This window comes from Oncorhynchus mykiss, chromosome 24, assembly GCF_013265735.2.
Source record: "Oncorhynchus mykiss isolate Arlee chromosome 24, USDA_OmykA_1.1, whole genome shotgun sequence".
NCBI classification, from domain to species: Eukaryota; Metazoa; Chordata; class Actinopteri; order Salmoniformes; family Salmonidae; genus Oncorhynchus; species Oncorhynchus mykiss.
In genome coordinates this window covers 19208133-19234295 of record NC_048588.1, presented here as the reverse complement: position 1 = coordinate 19234295, position 26163 = coordinate 19208133, and the positions used below count along the sequence as shown (strand labels likewise).

The 26163-nt window shown below is 48.6% G+C and overlaps 1 protein-coding gene across 2 annotated transcripts in view; it reads right to left on the bottom strand.

Moving 5' to 3' along the window:
* dph1 (diphthamide biosynthesis 1) overlaps positions 1-26163 on the bottom strand; it is a 105299-nt gene that overhangs the window by 61192 nt on the left and 17944 nt on the right. For both annotated transcript variants that reach the window (XM_036961178.1, XM_036961179.1), the window contains exon 4: positions 5580-5701. In XM_036961178.1, coding sequence (XP_036817073.1) covers positions 5580-5701 — 122 coding nt within the window. The remainder of the gene's footprint in view (positions 1-5579; positions 5702-26163) is intronic.

Below are 26163 nucleotides of genomic sequence, written 5' to 3'. Positions count from 1 at the left end.
CCTTCATGTCTTCAAATAATGATGGACTGTCATTTCTCTTTGATTATTTGAGCTGTTCTTTTGCCAAATAGGCCTATCTTCTATATACAGTGCCTTGCGAAAGTATTCGGCCCCCTTGAACTTTGCGACCTTTTGCCACATTTCAGGCTTCAAACATAAAGATATAAAACTGTATTTTTTTGTGAAGAATCAACAACAAGTGGGACACAATCATGAAGTGGAACGACATTTATTGGATATTTCAAACTTTTTTAACAAATCAAAAACTGAAAAATTGGGCGTGCAAAATTATTCAGCCCTCTTAAGTTAATACTTTGTAGCGCCACCTTTTGCTGCGATTACAGCTGTAAGTCGCTTGGGGTATGTCTCTATCAGTTTTGCACATCGAGAGACTGAATTTTTTCCCCATTCCTCCTTGCAAAACAGCTTGAGCTCAGTGAGGTTGGATGGAGAGCATTTGTGAACAGCAGTTTTCAGTTCTTTCCACAGATTCTCGATTGGATTCAGGTCTGGACTTTGACTTGGCCATTCTAACACCTGGATATGTTTATTTTTGAACCATTCCATTGTAGATTTTGCTTTATGTTTTGGATCATTGTCTTGTTGGAAGACAAATCTCCGTCCCAATCTCAGGTCTTTTGCAGACTCCATCAGGTTTTCTTCCAGAATGGTCCTGTATTTGGCTCCATCCATCTTCCCATCAATTTTAACCATCTTCCCTGTCCCTGCTGAAGAAAAGCAGGCCCAAACCATGATGCTGCCACCACCATGTTTGACAGTGGGGATGGTGTGTTCAGCTGTGTTGCTTTTACGCCAAACATAACGTTTTGCATTGTTGCCAAAAAGTTCAATTTTGGTTTCATCTGACCAGAGCACCTTCTTCCACATGTTTGGTGTGTCTCCCAGGTGGCTTGTGGCAAACTTTAAATGACACTTTTTATGGATATCTTTAAGAAATGGCTTTCTTCTTGCCACTCTTCCATAAAGGCCAGATTTGTGCAATATACGACTGATTGTTGTCCTATGGACAGAGTCTCCCACCTCAGCTGTAGATCTCTGCAGTTCATCCAGAGTGATCATGGGCCTCTTGGCTGCATCTCTGATCAGTATTCTCCTTGTATGAGCTGAAAGTTTAGAGGGACGGCCAGGTCTTGGTAGAATTGCAGTGGTCTGATACACCTTCCATTTCAATATTATCGCTTGCACAGTGCTCCTTGGGATGTTTAAAGCTTGGGAAATATTTTTGTATCCAAATCCGGCTTTAAACTTCTCCACAACAGTATCTCGGACCTGCCTGGTGTGTTCCTTGTTCTTCATGATGCTCTCTGCGCTTTTAACGGACCTCTGAGACTATCACAGTGCAGGTGCATTTATACGGAGACTTGATTACACACAGGTGGATTGTATTTATCATCATTAGTCATTTAGGTCAACATTGGATCATTCAGAGATCCTCACTGAACTTCTGGAGAGAGTTTGCTGCACTGAAAGTAAAGGGGCTGAATAATTTTGCACGCCCAATTTTTCAGTTTTTGATTTGTTAAAAAAGTTTGAAATATCCAATAAATGTCGTTCCACTTCATGATTGTGTCCCACTTGTTGTTGATTCTTCACAAAAAAATACAGTTTTATATCTTTATGTTTGAAGCCTGAAATGTGGCAAAAGGTTGCAAAGTTCAAGGGGGCCGAATACTTTCGCAAGGCACTGTACCAACCCTACCTTGTCACAACACAACTGATTGGCACAAATGCATTAAGGAAATAAATTCCACAAATTAACTTTTAACAAGGCACGCCCGTTAACCTTACTCGGGCAGGCGTTCCGCTAGCGGAACCCCTCGACAACATTCCACATTTTGAAATATGTAACTTTCACACATTAACAAGTCCAATATAGCAAATGAAAGATAAACGTCTTGTTAATCTACCCATCATGTCCGATTTCAAAAATGCTTTACAGCGAAAGCACAACATATGATTATGTTAGGTCATACCCAAGTCAAAAAAACACAGCCATTTTTCCAGCCAAAGATAGGAGTCACAAAAACCAGAAATATAGATCAAAGGAATCACTAACCTTTGATGACCTTCATCAGATGACACTCATAGGACTTCATGTTACACAATACATGTATGTTTTGTTTGGTAAAGTTCATATTTATATCAAAAAATGTGAGTTTACATTGGCGCGTTATGTTCAGTAGTTCCAAAACATACTGTGATTTTGCAGAGAGCCACATCAATTTACAGAAATACTCGTAAAAGCAAACCATGCAATAATCTGAGTACGGTGCTCAGACAACAAATCAAGCCAAATTGATATCCGCCAGGTTGGAGTCAACAGAAGTCAGAAATAGCATTATAAATATTCACTTACCTTTGATGATCTTCATCAAAATGCACTCCCAGGAATCCCAGTTCCACAATAAAGGTTTGTTTTGTTCGATAATGTCCATAATTTATGTCCAAATTGTTGTTAGCGCTGACTCATTCCCCTCTCATTCGCTCCAACATCACAGTAGAGCATCAAAAAAGGTTCTAAAGACTGTTGACATCTTGTGGAAGCCTTAGGAAGTGCAACATGACCCCACATACACTGTGTATTCGATAGGGCAAGAGTCGAAAAATCCCTAACCTCAAATTTCCCACTTCATGGTTGGATTTTTTTCCAGGTTTTTGCCTGCCATATGAGGTCTGTTATACTCACAGACATCATTCAAACAGTTTTAGAAACGTCACAGTGTTTTCTATCCAAATCTACTAATTATATGCATATTCTAGCCTTTATGGCAGAGTAGCAGGCAGTTTAATTTGGGCATGCTTTTCATCCAAAATTCCCAATGATGGACCCGAACCCTAGAGAAGTTATTTGAAATTCATTCCAGGTGACAAGTGTACAAAGCTGTCATCAAGATAAAGGGTGGCTACTTTGAAGAATCTCAAATATAAAATATGGTTTCATTAGTTTAACACTTTTTTGGTTACAACATGATTCCATATGTGTTATTTCATAGTTGTGATGTCTTCATTAATTTTCTACAATGTAGAAAATAGTACAAATAAAGAAAAACCCTTGAATGACTAGGTGTGTCCAAACCTGTGACTGGTACTGTATGTCACCAGTAGAATATATACCGTTAATCTGCGTCATTTGTTTACATACATTTCTGTTAATGCATGTAGTAATTACAGTCATTTACCGTTCTCATTCTTGGAGTGGAAACGTTATTTGGAGAGTTCACAACCTGCTACATTTTTGAGAAACAAGCTATGGTTTATTTCATAAGCATCATTTACGAGATTTGTCCATTCTTTCATTGTTCGTTGTTTGGAGTGCTCTATGTGAGCAATAAGCATGAGTCTGGTTTCTCTGTCCTGATAATGTTGAGGGAGCAAGCGCACCTGAACACTCATAGAAGTAAGTACCTGGTCTGCTGCATGGAAATTAAGGAAAGTGTTGTTTTTTCCCCATCCATAGCAAATGTAATATATTAAAGGTATAGATCCTCACAGTACACTAGATAAATCTTTCCAATAATCTCCCATCCTCAATGTGAAAGCACAATGGAAGTTATAGGCCTACTGCTGCATTGGCCTATAGGCTATGAGTTTCATGCGCTCATTTCTTTAGGCGCTAATGGATCACAGTGTATCAATGTGTCCATATGGCAGAGGCTGTTGATTTTGCATTAGTTGACTTAACTTTGATATTTTTTATCATTTTAATTCAGAATTTTATGATTAACTACGTGACAATTATTTTGAGAAACAAAAAACGTTTTGAATTGCATCCATGTTTCAATGGTGGGATTTTGCCTACTTTGAAACAGGGTAAAAGACATGCCTCCATAATATGAAATAAACATTTAGGTTTCAAAAAATGAAGTAAGTTTTCAAAATGCATACTGCCTCCAGCTCACATTGTAAAGTGGTGAGTGATGTGTTGATAGCCTGTTTCCTGCACTTGACTGGTGAATGGGAGGCACGATTCAATTTCCAGTTGAGATCTCAAAATAGTATGTATTTTTAATAGTGCACAAAACTGTTTTTAACATGCAATTGCATTTAGAATTGTTGTGCAATGGGCGCCTCCCTAGTGGCACAGTGGTCTAAGGTGGTCTAAGCTGTGGTCTAAGTCACTGCACCGCAGTGTTAGCTGTGGTCTAAGGCACTGCACCGCAGTGTTAGCTGTGGTCTAAGGCACTGCACCGCAGTGTTAGCTGTGGTCTAAGGCACTGCACCGCAGTGTTAGCTGTGGTCTAAGGCACTGCACCGCAGTGTTAGCTGTGCCTCTAGAGATCCTGGTTCGAGTCCAGGCTCTGTCGCAGCCGGCCGCGACCGGGAGACCCATGGGGCGGTGCACGATTGGCCCAGCGTCATCCAGGTTAGGGGAGGGTTTGGCCGGCAGGGATGTTCTTGTCCCATCGCGCTCAAGCGACTCCTGTGGCAGGCCAGGTGCTTCCTCCGACACATTGGTGCAGCTGGCTTCCGGGTTAAGCGGGCATTGTGTCAAGAAGCAGTGCACCTTGGCTGGATTGTGTTGTGTTTTGGAGGACGCACGGCTCTCGACTTTCGCCTCTCCCAAGTCCGTACGGGAGTTGCAGCGATGGGACAAGACTGACAAGACCAAACTACCAATTGGATAACACGAAATCGGGGAGAAAAAGGGAGAAAAATAAATACAAATAAAACATTTGTTGTGTAATGAATGGGTTTATAAAAACATATTTACTCCGGCAGCAACCAGCTGAGGATCTGGAGGAGAAATCCAGCTCAACATAGTCTCTGTGTGCTGTGATAGTTGTGTTGGATAAATAAGATACATGACTAACGAAAATACACACAGGCAAATTTAATTCTGCTAATTAACCTATAGACTGATAAGCCTGACAGTCAAATGTATTTCCATCAATGGTGTTTTTTTCCCCCAGGTCATTTAACAGCTTTTCATTTGGGGGGGGGCAAAAGCCGGCTAACGGAAACCCTGGAGTGTGCATTTATGTTTGCGTATGCTTTAGGGATGGGATTCGATTACTAATGAGTTGTGTGTGTGTGTGTGTGTGTGTTTGTTTGTTTCTGTGTTTGTTTCTGTGTGTGTGTGTTTGTTTGTTTCTGTGTGTGTGTGTGTGTGTGTGTGTTTCTGTGTTTGTTTCTGTGTGTGTGTTTGTTTCTGTCTGTGTGTGTGTGTTTCTGTCTGTGTGTGTGTTTCTGTCTGTGTGTGTTTGTTTCTGTCTCTGTGTGTGTGTGTGTGTGTGTGTGTGTGTTTCTGTCTGTCTGTGTGTGTGTGTGTGTTTCTGTCTGTGTGTGTGTTTCTGTCTGTGTGTGTTTGTTTCTGTCTGTCTGTGTGTGTGTTTATGTCTGTCTGTGTGTGTGTTTGTTTCTGTCTGTCTGTGTGCGTGTTTGTTTCTGTCTGTCTGTGTGTGTGTTTGTTTCTGTCTGTCTGTCTGTGTGTTTGTTTCTGTCTGTCTGTCTGTGTGTTTGTTTCTGTCTGTCTGTCTGTGTGTTTGTTTCTGTCTGTCTGTCTGTCTGTCTGTCTGTCTGTCTGTCTGTCTGTCTGTCTGAGAGAGAGCGAGACTCACTGAGGCAGCTGTGGCCGTAGTGCACCATGAAGTCTGCCCCCAGGGCCCGAGCCGTGAAGTCGTCCACGCAGCAGGCTCCGTACGTCACATCACCCATCACAATGGTGTCTGCCTCTGTGAACCTGGGACAGTCACAAACACACACACACACACACACCATGATGAAAACCACTCCTCTGACCGTACATGAGCACAAACTGAACTGTCCCCGTCATTCAACACACACAGCTCAGTCTATTAGCCCCACTGACCTCCCCCTCTCCCGATGGTTACCATGGCGAGTGATACCCCACCTGGCTCCGAGCATCCTGATAGGGTCAGCAGGCTCAATCCCCAGTCTCAGCATGTTACCATGTACGGGCTGTCTCTGACTAGGATAAATCATTAAGTATATCAATCCCCAGTCTCACCATGCACTGGCTGTCTCTGACTAGGACAAGTCATTAAGTAGATCAATCCCCAGTCTCAGCATGTTACCATGTACGGGCTGTCTCTGACTAGGACAAGTCATTAAGTAGATCAATCCCCAGTCTCACCATGCACTGGCTGTATCTGACTGGGACAAGTCATTAAGTAGATCAATCCCCAGTCTCACCTTGCACTGGCGGTCTCTGACTAGGACAAGTCATTAAGTAGATCAATCCCCAGTCTCACCATGTTACCATGTACTTACTGGCTGCTTCTGAGTGGGACAAGTCAAGTAGAGGGACTAGGAGCAACTCATATGAGTCATACCACTCAGATATTGCTTTTCCATCCCTTTATGATTGACATGCCAAACATTGGTGGTCCCTGAACTAGAGGTCGACCGATTATGATTTTTTTCAATGCCGATACCGATTATTGGAGGACCAAAAAAGCCAATTCCGATTAAATCGGCCAATTTATTTTTTATTTTTTTATTTGTAATAATGACAATTACAACAATACTGAATTAACACTTATTTTAACTTAATATAAAACATCAATAAAATCAATTTAGCATCAAATAATGAAACATGTTCAATTTGGTTTAAATAATGCAAAAAACAAAGTTTTGGAGAAGAAAGTAATATGTGCCATGTAAAATATGTGCCATGTAAAAAAAGCTAACGTTTAAGTTCCTTGCTCAGAACATGAGAACAAATGAAAGTTGGTGGTTCCTTTTAACATGAGACTTCAATATTCCAAGGTAAGAGGTTTTAGGTTGTAGTTATTATAGTATTGATACGACTATTTCTCTCTATACCATTTGTATTTCATATACCTTTGACTATTGGATGTTCTTATAGGCACTATAGTATTGTCAGTGTAACAGTATAGCTTCCGTCCCCCTCCTCGCCCCTACCTGGGCTCGAACCAGGAACACATCGACAACAGCCACACTCGAAGCATCGTTACAAATCGCTCCACAAAAGCGGCGGCCCTTGCAGCGCAAGGGGAATAACTACTCCAAATCTAAAAGCGAGTGACAGTATTAGCGCACACCCAGCTAACTAGCTAGCCATTTCACATCAGTTACACCAGTCATTAGTCATTAGGCTGATAGGCTTGAAGTCATAAACAGCGCTGTGCTTGCGAAGAGCTGCTGGCAAAACGCACAAAAGTGCAGTTTGAATGAATGATTACGGGCCTGCTGCTGCTCAGTCAGACTGCTCTATCAAATCAGACTTAATTATAACATAATAACACACAGAAATACGAGCCTTTGGTCATTAATATGATAGAATACGGAAACTATAATTTCGAAAACAAAACGTTTATTATTTCAGTGAAATACGGAACCGTTCTGTATTTTATCTAACGGGTGGCATCCCTAAGTCTAAATATTCTTGTTACATTGCACAACCTTCAATGTATGTCATAATTTCGTAAAATTCTGGCAAATTAGTTCGCAATGAGCCAGGCAGCCCAAACTGTTGCATATAGCCTGACTCTGCGTGCAATGAACGCAAGAGGAATGACACAATTTCACCTGGTTAATATTGCCTGCTAAACTGGATTAGTAGTTATAACTAGTTATTGTGATTGATTGTTTTTTATAACACAAGTTTAATGCTAGCTAGCAATTTACCTTGGCGTCCACTGCATTTGCGTAACAGGCAGATTACTTGTGCAGTGCAATGGTTAGAGCGTTGGACTAGTTAGCTGTGCGGTTGTAAGATTGGAACCCCTGAGCTGACAAGGTGAAAATCTGTCATTCTGCCCCTGAACAAGGCAGTTAACCCACAGTTCCTAGGCTGTCATTGAAAATAAATACTTTTTTCTTTACATAGTTGAATGTGCTGACAACAAAATCACACAAAAATGATCAATGGAAATCAAATTTATCAACCTATGGAGGTCTGGATTTGGAGTCACACTCAAAATTAAAGTGGAAAACCACACTACAGGCTGATCCAACTTTGATGTAATGTCCTTAAAACAAGTCAAAATGAGGCTCAGTAGTGTGTGTGGCCTCCACGTGCCTGTATGACCTCCCTACAACGCCTGGGCATGCTCCTGATGAGGTGGCGGATGGTCTCCTGAGGGATCTCCTCCCAGACCTGGACTAAAGCATCCGCCAACTCCTGGACAGTCTGTGGTGCAACGTGGCATGGAGCAGGACATGATGTCCCAGATGTGCTCAATTGGATTCAGGTCTGGGGAACGGGCGGGCCAGTCCATAGCATCAATGCCTTCCTCTTGCAGGAACTGCTGACACACTCCAGCCACATGAGGTTTAGCATTGTCTTGCATTAGGAGGAACCCAGGGCCAACCGCACCAGCATATGGGCTCACAAGGGGTCTGAGGATCTCATCTCGGTACCTAATGGCAGTCAGGCTACATCTGTCGAGCACATGGAGGGCTGTGCGGCCCCCCAAAGAAATGCCACCCCACACCATGACTGACCCACCGCCAAACCGGTCATGCTGGAGGATGTTGCAGGCAGCAGAATGTTCTCCACGGCGTCTCCAGACTCTGTCACGTCTGTCACATGTGCTCAGTGTGAACCTGCTTTCATCTGTGAAGAGCACAGGGCGCCAGTGGCGAATTTGCCAATCTTGGTGTTCTCTGGCAAATGCCAAACGTCCTGCACGGTGTTGGGCTGTAAGCACAACCCCCCCACCTGTGGATGTCGGGCCCACATACCACCCTCATGGAGTCTGTTTCTGACCGTTTGAGCAGACACATGCACATTTGTGGCCTGCTGGGGGTCATTTTGCAGGGCTCTGGCAGTGCTCCTCCTGCTCCTCCTTGCACAAAGGCGGAGGTAGCGGTCCTGCTGCTGGGTTGTTGCCCTCCTACGGCCTCCTCTACGTCTCCTGATGTACTGGCCTGTCTCCTGGTAGCGCCTCCATGCTCTGGACACTACGCTGACAGACACAGCAAACCTTCTTGCCACAGCTCGCATTGATGTGCCATCCTGGATGAGCTGCACTACCTGAGCCACTTGTGTGGGTTGTAGACTCCGTCTCATGCTACCACTAGAGTGAAAGCACCACCAGTATTCAAAAGTGACCAAAACATCGGCCGGGAAGCATAGGAACTGAGAAGTGGTCTGTGGTCACCACCTGCAGAACCACTGCTTTATTGGGGGTGTCTTGCTAATTGCCTATAACTTCCACCTGTTGTCTATTCCATTTGCACAACAGCATGTGAAATTTATGTCAATCAGTGTTGCTTCCTAAGTGGACAGTTTGATTTCACAGAAGTGTGATTGACTTGGAGTTACATTGTGTTTTTTAAGTGTTCCCTTTATTTTTTTGAGCAGTGTATATATATATATATATATATATATATATATATATATATATATATATATATATATATATATATATATATGTGTGTATTTTTTATATATAATCGGAACTTGAAATCAGCCCTAATTAATCGGCCATTCCGATTAATCGGTCAACCTCTCAATCATCATTGAACAACAGAGCAGCAATCAGTCAGTCAGCCTCCATCAACATATGAGATATATTAGAGTGTCAGTATGAATAGAGGCTTAGTGGGGGTAGGGGTAAGTAAGGTCAAATAAGGGGGAGGGGGACGGGGTAATAGGGTACTGGGCCAAGTATGGATTTATAGAACATCTGGATGGAAACTGCAGAGGCAGGGTCAATTACAGAGGATCTGTCCATCTGTGGTCTTAGCATAAACATACATTCAACTTCCCTATCCCCAACTCCACATTATATACAACTACTACAGAAGGTCTGTTCTGTTTTTCTTTTGCTTGAATTTATTAAAAGCAGCAAATTAATTCATTCTGCATCTCATCATCCCTTCCGGGGGATTAAAATGCAAAGTAAAACTCCTAAACACTGAATAAAAGGAGTGAATGCAGAAAACTGGGAAAGAGAGGTGTGAATGGATAAAGTACAGAGTGGGGAAAGAGAGAAGAGATGAGGAGAGGGGGGTGTTGTGGTTTAGGGACTGTGTTTTGACATATTTAGGCTAGCCAGTATAGGTAGTATTAAAAGTGAGAATAAAGGTGAAAACAGGAGACTGCAACAGACAGTGTAGCCTACCCACCAACCCAGTCTGACTAACAACAGCTGGCTGTCTACTGCTGCCCAGTCCGCAAACTATTAGATACTGGACACAGGCTACAGATGCCATGTCCTCCCTCTCTCCCTGTTTTAATTTCTCTCTTTCACTGGTGTTCATTGTACCTTCAACCTTCAGTTTAATACGAGATAGAGTCTGAACTTTGAACTTTCTCATCTCTCTGTTTACACCCATTTCCTTTTCTAATTCCCCCTCTCTTTTTATATTCCTGTCCCTCTCCTCTCTCAGTGCTGGACTACCTTCATCCTCCAGGGGGGTATGGACTCTCTTTATATTTGTTCTCTTCTCCATTCCCCTCTCTCTCTTCCTCTAATGGCTGCTCTGGTGTGAAGGACACTACAGTCCACCTGAGCCTAGTAAAACACAGCCACACGGATGAAGGGAACTCATCCAGTAAATCAATATTGTCCTTCCAAGATATTATTTGCTTATCCTTTCTCTAGTCAAGGTCTTGATTCAGTGTGTGTTGTGTGTGTGTTGTGTGTGTGACAGAGAGAGCTGTGCAATCGAGGGATCATGATAATGGGAGACTATGACACTAAGTGTTAGTAGCGCTCTCTGAACAATAAGCTTCCTTAAATCTCATCACAGCTGTTCTTTAAAGCATACTAATGACATTGTTAGAGCCGCATAAATGTATATCTCCCAGCTAAAAAATATATAGGGCATAGGCTATCCCACAAGACTAATGAAGAGAGATGCCCTGCAGTCTACCCACCACAGCAGCAGTCTACCCACCACAGCAGCAGTCTACCCACCACAGCAGCAGTCTACCCACCACAGCAGCAGTCTACCCACCCCAGTAGCAGTCTACCCACCACAGCATTCACAGCAGCAGTCTACCCACCACAGCAGCAGTCTACCCACCACAGCAGCAGTCTACCCACCACAGCAACAGTCTAACCACCACAGCAACAGTCTACCCACCACAGCAGCAGTCTACCCACCACAGCAGCAGTCTACCCACCACAGCAGCAGTCTACCCACCACAGCAACAGTCTACCCACCACAGCAGCAGTCTACCCACCACAGCAGCAGTCTACCCACCACAGCAACAGTCTACCCACCACAGCAACAGTCTACCCACCACAGCAGCAGTCTACCCACCACAGCAGCAGTCTACCCACCACAGCAACAGTCTACCCACCACAGCAACAGTCTACCCACCACAGCAGCATAGCAGCAGTCTACCCACCACAGCAGCAGTCTACCCACCACAGCAACAGTCTACCCACCAAAGTATTCACAGCAGCAGGCTACCCACCACAGCATTCACAGCAGCAGGCTACCCACCACAGTATTCACAGCAGCAGTCTACCCACCACAGCATTCACAGCAGCAGGCTACCCACCACAGCAACAGTCTACCCACCACAGCAACAGTCTACCCACCACAGCAGCAGTCTACCAGCACAGAATTCACAGCAGCAGTCTACCCACCACAGCAGCAGTCTACCAGCACAGAATTCACAGCAGCAGTCTACCCACCACAGCATTCACAGCAGCAGGCTACCCACCACAGCAACAGTCTACCCACCACAGCAGCAGTCTGCCCACCACAGCAGCAGTCTACCCACCACAATAACAGTCTACCCACCACAATAACAGTCTACCCACCATAGTATCAGTCTACCCACCACAGCAGCAGTCTACCCACCACAGCAGCAGTCTACCCACCACAGTAGCAGTCTACCCACCACAGCAGCAGTCTACCCACCACAGTAGCAGTCTACCCACCACAGCAGCAGTCTACCCACCACAGCAGCAGTCTACCCACCACAGTAGCAGTCTACCCACCACAGCAGCAGTCTACCCACCACAGCAGCAGTCTACCCACCACAATAACAGTCTACCCACCATAGTATCAGTCTACCCACCACAGCAGCAGTCTACCCACCACAGCAGCAGTCTACCCACCACAGTAGCAGTCTACCCACCACAGCAGCAGTCTACCCACCACAGCAGCAGTCTACCCACCACAGTAGCAGTCTACCCACCACAGCAGCAGTCTACCCACCACAGTAGCAGTCTACCCACCACAGCAGCAGTCTACCCACCACAGCAGCAGTCTACCCACCACAGTAGCAGTCTACCCACCACAGCAGCAGTCTACCCACCACAGCAGCAGTCTACCCACCACAGCAGCAGTCTACCCACCACAGTAGCAGTCTACCCACCACAGCAGCAGTCTACCCACCACAGCAGCAGTCTACCCACCACAGTAGCAGTCTACCCACCACAGCAGCAGTCTACCCACCACAGCAACAGTCTACCCACCACAGCAGCAGTCTACCCACCACAGCAGCAGTCTATCCACCACAGCAGCAGTCTACCCACCACAGCAGCAGTCTACCCACCCCAGTAGCAGTCTACCCACCACAGCAGCAGTCTACCCACCCCAGCAGCAGTCTACCCACCACAGCAGCAGTCTACCCACCCCAGTATCAGTCTACCCACCACAGCAGCAGTCTACCCACCACAGCAGCAGTCTACCCACCACAGTAGCAGTCTACCCACCACAGCAGCAGTCTACCCACCACAGTAGCAGTCTACCCACCACAGCAGCAGTCTACCCACCACAGCAGCAGTCTACCCACCACAGTAGCAGTCTACCCACCACAGCAGCAGTCTACCCACCACAGCAGCAGTCTACCCACCACAATAACAGTCTACCCACCATAGTATCAGTCTACCCACCACAGCAGCAGTCTACCCACCACAGCAGCAGTCTACCCACCACAGTAGCAGTCTACCCACCACAGCAGCAGTCTACCCACCACAGCAGCAGTCTACCCAACACAGCAGCAGTCTACCCACCACAGCAACAGTCTACCCACCACAGCAACAGTCTACCCACCACAGCAGCATAGCAGCAGTCTACCCACCACAGCAGCAGTCTACCCACCACAGCAACAGTCTACCCACCAAAGTATTCACAGCAGCAGGCTACCCACCACAGCATTCACAGCAGCAGGCTACCCACCACAGTATTCACAGCAGCAGTCTACCCACCACAGCATTCACAGCAGCAGGCTACCCACCACAGCAACAGTCTACCCACCACAGCAACAGTCTACCCACCACAGCAGCAGTCTACCAGCACAGAATTCACAGCAGCAGTCTACCCACCACAGCAGCAGTCTACCAGCACAGAATTCACAGCAGCAGTCTACCCACCACAGCATTCACAGCAGCAGGCTACCCACCACAGCAACAGTCTACCCACCACAGCAGCAGTCTGCCCACCACAGCAGCAGTCTACCCACCACAATAACAGTCTACCCACCACAATAACAGTCTACCCACCATAGTATCAGTCTACCCACCACAGCAGCAGTCTACCCACCACAGCAGCAGTCTACCCACCACAGTAGTAGTCTACCCACCACAGCAGCAGTCTACCCACCACAGTAGCAGTCTACCCACCACAGCAGCAGTCTACCCACCACAGCAGCAGTCTACCCACCACAGTAGCAGTCTACCCACCACAGCAGCAGTCTACCCACCACAGCAGCAGTCTACCCACCACAATAACAGTCTACCCACCATAGTATCAGTCTACCCACCACAGCAGCAGTCTACCCACCACAGCAGCAGTCTACCCACCACAGTAGCAGTCTACCCACCACAGCAGCAGTCTACCCACCACAGCAGCAGTCTACCCACCACAGTAGCAGTCTACCCACCACAGCAGCAGTCTACCCACCACAGTAGCAGTCTACCCACCACAGCAGCAGTCTACCCACCACAGCAGCAGTCTACCCACCACAGCAGCAGTCTACCCACCACAGTAGCAGTCTACCCACCACAGCAGCAGTCTACCCACCACAGCAGCAGTCTACCCACCACAGCAGCAGTCTACCCACCACAGTAGCAGTCTACCCACCACAGCAGCAGTCTACCCACCACAGCAGCAGTCTACCCACCACAGTAGCAGTCTACCCACCACAGCAGCAGTCTACCCACCACAGCAACAGTCTACCCACCACAGCAGCAGTCTACCCACCACAGCAGCAGTCTATCCACCACAGCAGCAGTCTACCCACCACAGCAGCAGTCTACCCACCCCAGTAGCAGTCTACCCACCACAGCAGCAGTCTACCCACCCCAGCAGCAGTCTACCCACCACAGCAGCAGTCTACCCACCCCAGTATCAGTCTACCCACCACAGCAGCAGTCTACCCACCACAGCAGCAGTCTACCCACCACAGTAGCAGTCTACCCACCACAGCAGCAGTCTACCCACCACAGTAGCAGTCTACCCACCACAGCAGCAGTCTACCCACCACAGCAGCAGTCTACCCACCACAGTAGCAGTCTACCCACCACAGCAGCAGTCTACCCACCACAGCAGCAGTCTACCCACCACAATAACAGTCTACCCACCATAGTATCAGTCTACCCACCACAGCAGCAGTCTACCCACCACAGCAGCAGTCTACCCACCACAGTAGCAGTCTACCCACCACAGCAGCAGTCTACCCACCACAGTAGCAGTCTACCCACCACAGCAGCAGTCTACCCACCACAGCAGCAGTCTACCCACCACAGCAGCAGTCTACCCACCACAGCAGCAGTCTACCCACCACAGCAGCAGTCTACCCACCACAGCAGCAGTCTACCCACCACAGTAGCAGTCTACCCACCACAGCAGCAGTCTACCCACCACAGCAGCAGTCTACCCACCACAGTAGCAGTCTACCCACCACAGCAGCAGTCTACCCACCACAGCAACAGTCTACCCACCACAGCAGCAGTCTACCCACCACAGCAGCAGTCTATCCACCACAGCAGCAGTCTACCCACCACAGCAGCAGTCTATCCACCACAGCAGCAGTCTACCCACCACAGCAGCAGTCTATCCACCACAGCAGCAGTCTATCCACCACAGTAGCAGTCTACCCACCACAGTAGCAGTCTACCCACCACAGCAGCAGTCTACCCACCACAGCAGCAGTCTACCCACCACAGTAGCAGTCTATCCACCACAGCAGCAGTCTACCCACCACAGCAACAGTCTACCCACCACAGCAACAGTCTACCCACCACAGCAACAGTCTACCCACCACAGCAACAGTCTACCCACCACAGCAGCAGTCTACCCACCACAGTAGCAGTCTATCCACCACAGCAGCAGTCTACCCACCACAGCAACAGTCTACCCACCACAGCAACAGTCTACCCACCACAGCAGCAGTCTACCCACCACAGCAGCAGTCTACCCACCACAGCAGCAGTCTACCCACCACAGCAGCAGTCTACCCACCACAGCAGCAGTCTACCCACCACAGCAGCAGTCTACCCACCACAGCAACAGTCTACCCACCACAGCAGCAGTCTACCCACCACAGTAGCAGTCTACCCACCACAGCAGCAGTCTACCCACCACAGCAGCAGTCTACCCACCACAGCAGCATACTGCAATATCTACAATTTAAATGACTGCACTGCAGAATATTACTGTATCTAATCAAGCATCCATCTGCAAGAAATAACATTATCATGCCATCTTATTGGTGCTACACATCTCATTATTTCCACTGCGTGACTGAAATACCTGGGTAATAAATGCAAGGAATCTGATTACAGAGCTGAGGCCCCAATGAGAGAAGTGATGCTACCTGGGACCGGGAGAGTAAGTACAGAGCAAAGAGGAGCACAATCCCCCTGTTCCACCGGAGAAGGGCTGAACGAGGGAGAGAAAGGAGGAAAGAGAGAGGGTGGAGAAAGAGAGATGGGGAGAGAGAAAGAAAGAGAACGAGAAAGAGAAGAAAAAGTAGAGAGAGAAAGAGAGAATGAAGGCTATCAGTGTTCACAACAACCCAACCCTCAAGCCCCATCTCACACAACCCTCAAGCCCCATCTCACACAACCCTCAAGCCCCATCTCACACAACCCTCAAGCCCCATCTCACACGGGACTTATGAACGATTGGCCGGGACTACAAAGCTCTCGCTCTCCCACCCTCTCGTCTCCATTTCCTGGGCATATCAGCTGTAGTTACCATCTCTGGCTCTTGAGCTGAAACATCAGAAGTGAAATGTCATTAAGATGTCATTTAGATGACGAGAAGCCTGTGAACTCCTTGTTAATTAGGGGCCTTCGTTAGCAGACAGTTAGAACAGAGGTCATAGCTAGGTGATTGGAGAGTTGTGGTTATGTACTGCACAGACAGATGCATAAACTCAAATCAGACCAGCATCTTGTATGCATGCATAAACACACTCACTGGACAGCTTGACTAAGGGATCACCAGTGACAATGTATCATTGTAGATCAGCGGGGGGCTTTATTTACATAGCGGATCGATACCGTTCTCTCCCACTGTCAAGGGGAATCACGAGAGTAGCATGAAAGTAGATCCATCCACTTCCCGCTGTCCTCGGGAGATGAAATCCTTGCCTGGCTGCGACAGGAATTTCATCAGAGCCCAGCATGGGAGAAAGAGGGGCCTGTCGGTTTGGGCTCTCTCTCTCTCCGGGTTGGGAACAGCACCGCAGCAGACAGACAGACAGACAGACAGACAGACAGACGCAGATTGACAAACTTCCACATCGTCCTGAATCAGTGCACCACCACACAAACCCTCTCAATGTCAACCAATGACACGTCTTCCCTTATGACAATTAATTGTTTGCGCTTTAACTAACACGCTGCTTTAAGTTTGTTTGATTAGGTGCTGACAGGCGTTGGGGTTGACCCTCTATTACGATGATTCCTGTCACGTTGCGCTCGAGATGGATGGAGTTTTGATGCGGATGTGCATTGAAATATGTTAAGTACTTCTCCCCTCAAGACATACTTGTTGGGCATTCAATCATGATGTTTCAGACACTAGTAGCCAACAGACCAAACACAAGTCTGACTATTTACTACGGAGAGACATCAAAACACCGACCTGACTTGACAGACAATACAAACAGCTGTCTGTGTGTGTGTGTGTGTGTGTGGCGAGTACCTCAAGTCACATCAAACTCCACCAACATTCTACAATACGTCTGACTGTTGTTGTTTGCGAGGGGAATGGACTAATGGAGTTGTACACAGACCACAGTGAGCGGGTTTCAAAAAAGGGTCCAGTCATATGAAACAAAACATTTACCAACAAATGAGCCATTGAGACAGCAGACATAGCAGACATAGCATGCTGTGAGCTCCCTATGCTTGTCTTTAATATGGGCTCATTGCTGTCGCTGTGATTTATGAACAGCAAAAATGTTTGAAACTCCCAGTTGTGTGCCACGGTGCAACCCCCAGCCCGGGGACTGGGAGGGATTGTAAGTATGGGTGGGGGTGTATGCGTGTGCAAGGAAGGAAGGAAGGAAGAGGGAGGAGAAAAAGAGAGAGGGAAAAACAGAGGAACAAGGGAAGAAGGAGTGACCTGGCCTGCTGAGCTTACTGAGAGGAGATTCAGCAACACTTGGAGGACAGTGGAATTCAATAAAAAAGCATATTTATTGCTAAAAGCAGAACCAACGCGGTTTGTCTTTTTGCCTTCAGGGTTTTACTTACTGAGAGGGTCATTCCATTCCTAAATGTCTCAAACCCTGAACAATAGCCTACTTTTTCAGACATCCGGTGGAATAAGATCTGGCTTTACAGGGTGACTCTTTTCAGACAAGGGGATGAATGCAATGCCATCATTTCTGTGAAAGTGACCCAGTTCAATCCCTTGGCACTGGTTGGGGGCCATGTTGGACAATGGCCACCAGGATCTGTCAAGGCAAAATTGTAAAAGTAAAACCTGTCACCCAGTAGAACTTTCAGTCCATTAGTGAGCCATAGCAATATGTGAAGCTAGCATGGTGTCTATGGTGCCCATTCTAGGTGGGTGTTATAACAGTGGAGACAGGAGAGTGGTCTCAGGGGAGAGGGAGACAGCCAGATAAGCAGGGTGGTCGTAGGAAGTGCTGACACCCTCTGACAACTTCACTGAGGAAGTGTGACAGCAACGTCTGACCAGACAACTTAACACAGGCACATTCAGTAGAACCCACACACACACACTACGATCATGTAGATCACTCAGCCTCTCCTCGTACACACAATCAGGTTACGGGTGTGACATATTTATATCCTGCACCTGGTGATGGCTCATCTTTTATTTCATTACATTTCAGACAAGAGCTCCTATTCGTCCTGCGTCTGTGAGCAGGGATGGAGGGAGGATATTGGAGGAGAGGAAGAGGCACTTCCCTGGGTAATAGCAGGGCAACTCAGCGGAGAGGAAGACTCATTATTTTCTCTTTAGAAGAATCAAGTTAGAGAGAAAGGAAAGGTAAACATATGGAGGGAGAGAGAACGGAGAAAAATGAAAGTCTGTGTCAGAGAGGGAGACAAGAAGAGATGATAGAGAGATGATAGAGGGAGACGAGAGAGATGATAGAGAGATGCCAGAGGGAGATGCTAGAGAGAGATGATAGAGGGAGACAAGAAGAGATGATAGAGAGATGCTAGAGGGAGATGAGAGAGGGGGACAAGAGAGAGATGCTAGAGAGAGATGATAGAGGGATGCTAGAGGGAGATGAGAGAGGGAGACAAGGGAGAGATGCTAGAGGGAGATGCTAGAGAGAGATGCTAGAGGGAGACAAGGGAGAGATGCTAGAGGGAGATGCTAGAGAGAGATGCTAGAGGGAGATGCTAGAAAGAGATGAGAGAGGGATGCTAGAGAGAGATGAGAGAGGGATGCTAGAGGGAGATGAGAGAGGGAGACAAGAGAGAGATGATAGAGAGATGCTAGAGAGATGATAGAGGGAGCTGAGAGAGGGAGACAAGAGAGAGATGATAGAGAGATGCTAGAGGGAGATGCTAGAGGGAGCTGAGAGAGGGAGACAAGAGAGAGATGATAGAGAAATGCTAGAGGGAGATGCTAGAGGGAGATGCAAGAGGGAGATGCAAGAGAGATGCTAGAGGGAGATGAGAGAGGGAGACAAGAGAGAGAGATGATAGAGAGATGCTAGAGGGAGATGCTAAAGAGAGATGATAGAGGGAGATGAGAGAGGGAGACAAGAGAGAGATGATAAAGGGAGACAAGAGAGAGATGATAGAGGGAGACAAGAGAGAGATGATAGAGAGATGCCAGAGGGAGATGCTAGAGAAAGATGAGAGATGAAGACGAGATGCTAGAGGGAGACGAGAGAGGGAGACAAGAGAGAGATGAGAGAGGGAGACAAGAGAGAGATGATAGAAGGAGACAAGAGAGAGATGATAGAGGGAGACAAGATAGATGATAGAGAGATGCCAGAGGGAGATGCTAGAGAGAGATGATAGAGGGAGATGAGAGAGGGAAACGAGATGCTAGAGGGAGACAAGAGAGTGATGAGAGAGGGAGACAAGAGAGAGATGAGAGAGGGAGACGAGAGATGATAGAGAGATTCCAGAGGGAGATGCTAAAGAGAGATGATAGAAGGAGATGATAGAGAGATGCTAGAGGGAGATGCTAGAGAGAGATGATAGAGGGAGATGATAGAGAGAGATGATAGAGAGAGATGATAGAGAGATGCTAGAGGGAGATGAGAGGGAGAGATGATAGAGGGAGACAAGAGAGATGCCAGAGGGAGATGCTAGAGAGAGATGCTAGAGAGAGCTGATAGAGAGTTGCTAGAGGGAGATGCTAGAGAGAGATGATAGAGGGAGATGATAGAGGGAGATTAGAGAGGGAGATGATACAGACTCAGTGAGCATACCTGGCTCTCAAGAGAAGACAGGCTATGTGCACACTGCCCACAAAAGGTTGAAAGGTTGAAACTGAGCTGTACTTCCTAACCTCCTGCCCAATGTATGACCATATTAGAGACACATATTTCCCTCAGATTACACAGATCCACAAACAATTCGAAAACAAACACGATTTTGATCAACTCCCATATCTACTGGGTGAAATACCACAATGCCATCACTATAGCAAGATTTGTGACCTGTTGCCACAAGGTCAACCAGTGAAGAACAAACACCATTGTAAATACAACCCATATTTATGCTTATTTATTTTCACTTTTGTACTTTAACCATTTGCCCATCATTACAACACTGTATAATAATAAGACATTTGTAATGTCTTTATTCTTTTGAAACTTCTGAGTGTAATGTTAACTGTTCGTTTTTAATGTTTATTTCACTTTTGTATATTATCTTCCTCACTTGCCTTGGCAATGTTAACATATGTTTCCCATGCCAATAAAGCCTCTTGAATTGAATTGATAGAGAGAGGGAGATAGAGGAGAACAATATAAGAGCAATGGAGTGAGTTGAAACACAGATAATGAGGATGTGTGATGAAGGGGGTGTAAATGAGGTGGTGGAGAGAGAAGAGGAGAGAAGAGATGGAGAGAGAGGAGAAGGCCTCTGCTGGCTGAGTGCATAAGGCAGATGATGGAGAGATGGAGAGAGAGGAGAAGGCATCTGCTGGCTGAGTGCATAAGGCAGATGAGCTGTTTGCTCCGGGGTTTGTAATATTAACAAATCTGATATCAGTAATCTGCTTTGCACACACAGAACACAGGAAATACCCTGACAAAAAAGTCCCCTCCAAAAAGAAATCTGGCAGGGCCACCGTGTTGGATGATGATGATTAAATGTTTCTCTAGTTCTTTCTCTCTCTGAGCGTTTTGCTCGACAAAGATTTCTTCCATTTAGCGTTGCAGTACAAACACTATGACTCCCACGTCTTACACCAGGAAAATTGGAAGACAAAACAAGGGTGAAAATGACAGACTAATTGTAGTCAGAGAGAGTGAATGGGTACATTAGATATACTGGTAACGTGGTAACATGGGCGGCAGGCAGGCGGGGAGGCAGGCAGGCGGGCAGGCGGGGAGGGAGGCAGGCAGGGAGGCAGGCAGGCAGGCGGGGAGGCAGGCAGGCAGGCGGGGAGGGAGGCAGGCAGGCAGGCGGGGAGGGAGGGAGGCAGGCAGGCAGGCGGGGAGGGAGGCAGGCAGGCAGGCGGGGAGGGAGGCAGGCAGGCAGGCGGGGAGGCAGGCAGGGAGGCAGGCAGGCAGGCGGGGAGGCAGGCAGGGAGGCAGGCAGGCAGGCGGGGAGGCAGGCAGGGAGGCAGGCAGGCAGGCGGGGAGGCAGGCAGGGAGGCAGGCAGGCAGGCGGGGAGGCAGGCAGGGAGGCAGGCAGGCAGGCGGGGAGGCAGGCAGGCGGGGAGGGAGGCAGGCAGGCAGGCGGGGAGGCAGGCAGGCAGGCGGGGAGGGAGGGAGGCAGGCAGGCAGGCGGGGAGGCAGGCAGGCGGGCAGGGAGGCAAGCGGGGAGGGAGGCAGGCGGGGAGGCAGGCAGGCAGGCAGGGAGGGAGGCAGTCAGGCAGGCGGGGAGGGAGGCAGGCGGGGAGGGAGGCAGGCGGGGAGGCAGGCAGGCAGGCAGGGAGGGAGGCAGGCAGGCAGGCGGGGAGGCAGGCGGGGAGGGAGGGAGGCAGGCAGGCAGGCGGGGAGGCAGGCGGGGAGGGAGGGAGGCAGGCAGGCAGGCGGGGAGGGAGGCAGGCGGGGAGGGAGGCAGGCAGGCAGGCGGGGAGGGAGGTAGGCGGGGAGGGAGGCAGGCAGGCAGGCGGGGAGGGAGGGAGGTAGGCGGGCAGGGACGCGGGGAGGGAGGCAGGGAGGCAGGCGGGCGGGCGGGGAGGCAGGCAGGCAGGGAGCCAGGCAGGGAGGGAGGCGGGCGGGGAGGAACGCGGGGAGGGAGGCAGGGAGGCGGTGAGGGAGGCAGGCGGGTGGGCGGGGAGGCAGGCAGGCAGGGAGGGAGCCAGGCAGGGAGGGAGGCGGGCAGGGAGGGAGGCAGGCAGGGAGGGAGGCGGGCGGGCAGGGAGGGAGGCGGGCAGGCAGGCGGGGTGGGAGGCAGGCAGGGAGGGAGGCAGGCGGGGAGGGAGCCAGGCAGGGAGGGAGGGAGGGAGGCAGGCAGGCAGGCGGGGAGGCAGGCAGGCAGGCGGGGAGGGAGGGAGGCAGGCAGGCAGGCGGGGAGGGAGGGAGGCAGGCAGGGAGGGAGGGAGGCGGGCAGGGACGCGGGGAGGGAGGCAGGGAGGGAGGGAGGCGGGCAGGGAGGGAGCCAGGCAGGGAGGGAGGCGGGCAGGGAGGGAGGCAGGCAGGGAGGCAGGCAGGGAGGGAGGGAGGCGGGCGGGCGGGGAGGCAGGCAGGCAGGGAGCCAGGCAGGGAGGGAGGCGGGCGGGGAGGGACGCGGGGAGGGAGGCAGGGAGGCGGTGAGGGAGGCAGGCGGGTGGGCGGGGAGGCAGGCAGGCAGGGAGGGAGCCAGGCAGGGAGGGAGGCGGGCAGGGAGGGAGGCGGGCGGGGAGGGAGGCGGGCGGGCGGGGAGGGAGGGAGGGAGGCGGGTGGGGAGGGAGGCGGGCGGGGAGGGAGGGAGGCGGGCGGGGAGGGAGGGAGGGAGGGAGGCGGGCGGGGAGGGAGGCGGGCGGGGAGGGAGGGAGGGAGGCGGGCGGGGAGGGAGGGAGGCAGGGAAGATGGGATGAAGCTTAGACAGATGTTTTCAGTAACACCATTAGATAATCCTTTAACTCCACCAAAAACAAGATCATTACTGCTGGGTCTAGTTCGGTGAGCGTATCTCATCTATTTGTTCTGGCAGGTTCTCAAACAGCCTGGGACCGGGTCATTATGCAAAAGACCACAGCTTTATCAACATACAGACCCTCTAAACTCCATAGCACTGCATTCTGAAAGGCGCTTGAATCCAATTTTAAAAAACGAAACAAAATGATATGGCAACTGTTATGGGAATCCAATATTGTTAAACAGAGCTGGGAGTGGAGAACCGTAGCATGCTTCAATATCATCTATAGAGAGCTTTAAAAACATGCAGACATCTATTATATAATTATATCAGATCTCAGAACAAGGCGTAAAAGGAGGAACCAGTGGACAGCACAGTGGGACCTTGGAGTGCTGAGGGGACATTAAAGTCTTTTAGTGGTGTTGCAGAGGGAATACAGTTTGATGGAATCTGATCTGAGGTCAGTCACTAGGCTTTAACCCCTCTGCTCAGCCAGAGATAGGATAACTCATGTCCCTCAGGTTTCTTTACATGATACACTGGTATGGATAAACCTCTTACAGCGCAGCTATTTTAAAATCATCAGTTCAGAGACAAGAAAAAGGCATGATGTAAAAATGCATGGTGCTTTTCTCACTGGGATGTGCAAATACACTGTCTGCAGCAACAACAAACTGCAATCCAAATCCCCATGCCCAAAAGGGCTATGTACAAGTGAGACAAAATGGTTACAAAGAGCTATCACTGTAGTAATTGATAGTAATATTCTGTCTCTCTCTCTTCCTACAACCTCCCTCTACTATCTATCTGTCACTCTGTTCCCTCCAGTCATATGACAATCTCTCCTCCTTTTCCACAACTGCTCTTAATTTCAAAAACTTGTTTTGGCTTCTCTCCACCTCCTCTCTTCCCTCCCCCTCTCAACATTTCTCATTTTCTCAACCCTTGGCATAGTCCACCGCCGTGCTGCTTTCTAGACCTACTGACATTCTCCTACAGTATTCTACACTTCTCTATCCTCCCCTGTTAGGCATGACATTATTTTGCTCCCTCATTCCATAAGGTCATCCCTTCATCTTTGCCCTCCCCTCCTCCTTCACACTCTCTCCTTCAGAGGGAGCACAGGGCAGATGTGTAGCTAACCTTTACAAAGCAGGAAGCCTTGTTACAAACGGCTCATTAGGTCCTACAATAGCCTCTCTGCTTAATATGTGGATACTACTGATCTCTGTTCACAAGAATCTGTATTTTCACATTCAGCTCAGATACACACTGAGTGTACAAAACATACCCCGTTCAAAGGCACTTAAATCTTTGACCTTGCCCATTCACCCTCTGAATGACACACATACACAATACATGTCTCAAATGTCACATGGCTTAAAAATCCTTCTTTAGCCTGGATTTAACAAGTGACATCGATAAGGGATCACAGCTTTCACCTGGATCCACCTGGTCAGTCAGTGTACAGTATTAACATTCAGAGATATTAACATTGTTACAGTGTGTCCATGTTTAACCAACGGTATTAGAACATGTACATACATGGAACTCTAGTTTTCTATTCTTCAGATACAGAATTAGCCATTGGCCCATTTCCATTTGGCTCACATTGAACTGGCTGTCAACTGCCTGCAATCACTCCAAAATAACATCTTAAAAGCACAAAACTCATTTTAAATGTGCATGAGCATATGTCCACACATATTCATGTTCCCCTTTGAAATTACAGGTAATATTACGCATCGCTCTGTGTTCAATTATGTCTGCATGTGGTGGGGCTGGAATGTACCGTTGGTCCTAAATGGTCTGACTTAGTGATACAGGAGTGAAATAGGAGAGTGGAGAGTAGGCTGGAATGTACCGTTGGTCCTAAATGGTCTGACTCAGTGATACAGGAGTGAAATAGGAGAGTGGAGAGTAGGCTGGAATGTACCGTTGGTCCTAAATGGTCTGACTTAGTGATACAGGAGTGAAATAGGAGAGTGGAGAGTAGGCTGGAATGTACCGTTGGTCCTAAATGGTCTGACTTAGTGATACAGGAGTGAAATAGGAGAGTGGAGAGTAGGCTGGAATGTACCGTTGGTCCTAAATGGTCTGACTCAGTGATACAGGAGTGAAATAGGAGAGTGGAGAGTAGGCTGGAATGTACCGTTGGTCCTAAATGGTCTGACTTAGTGATACAGGAGTGAAATAGGAGAGTGGAGAGTAGGCTGGAATGTACCGTTGGTCCTAAATGGTCTGACTCAGTGATACAGGAGTGAAATAGGAGAGTAGGCTGGAACCTTGAGTTTCCCGAGCAGAGCACTGGACACTCCGTATCTCACACACACAACGCTGGGCAGACAGACAGAAGGACAGGGGAATATGTTTATTCCATACGCTGATGAGTTCCCTGCTCCGCTCCCTCCGTCTCCCAGTGTAATTAGCTACTGTGGACTTCTGTCGTCAGCTGCTCACTCGCTCATATTTCATTTAGGTGCCGATCCCAAATGACACCCTATTCCCATTACAGTGCACTACATATGACCAAGTTCCATAGGGCTCTGAAAACAAGTCGTGCACTATAGGGTATAGGTTACCATTTGGGATGTACCCAGTGTGCAGTGTGATGGAGAGAAAGGGTAGACCGTCAGCCTTTCAGTCTCTCTATAAAGCCCATCAACTCCCCATGGAGTTGTACCCCTGGACATACAGACAGCCGGGAGGGACGGCAACAAAGTCTATATGATGCTTTATCTCTGGAGTGCATCGATTGTATTTTCAAGACAGGTCAAGCAATTTCCCAGGTGTTATCTGCCAAGGCATTATATGAGAGCCAGTATATCACCAGCAGCTATCCGCCATGCTCCAGTCAGAGTGGTGATTTAGGTTGGCCAATATAACAGTGGTCTATAGTTTGTGGTCCTCCAGGGTTGTGATGGCTGGGATATGGGATACAGGTGTGGGAGGATCTTTTTCCACCTGTGACTTCCTGCAGCAGGCTGCACTCAGAGACTTCTCACTAAACCTGAAATAGCACTGAAAACTTATCTGGTCGTGGGGATGGGAGTGGGCCGGGCATGCTATAGCTGCCTGGTCCAGTTTGTGTCTGCCTGTCTCTGCTCAGGGCCCTTAGACCGACGTGATTGGGCGTTTGGGAAGGTAGTGAGGGGGCTGCCAAGCAGGAGAGCTCATTAGTCAGAGAGATGCCCTGTGTCTGTCTGTGTCTGTGTCTGTGTGTGTGTGTGTGTGTGTGTGTGTGTGTGTGTGTGTGTGTGTGTGTGTGTGTGTGTGTGTGTGTGTGTGTGTGTGTGTGTGTGTGCGCGAGCGCACAATGGGGGCCCTGCTGCTCTCTACACCCAGTGGGAGCTTCTTATGTAATTGGTGGGGACAGAAGGCCGGGACACACACTGTCACACCCAGGCTCCCGCTACCTACTGCTCAGCTGTGCTGTGGGAGGAACAGAGAGGCTGGGGGGCGAGTGATGAGACGAGGGCAGGGAGGCTCTTGCCAGTCTTCCTCTATAGAGGCAGGGCTGACATTTACCATGGAAGGCTGTGGGCTGAGACTGCTA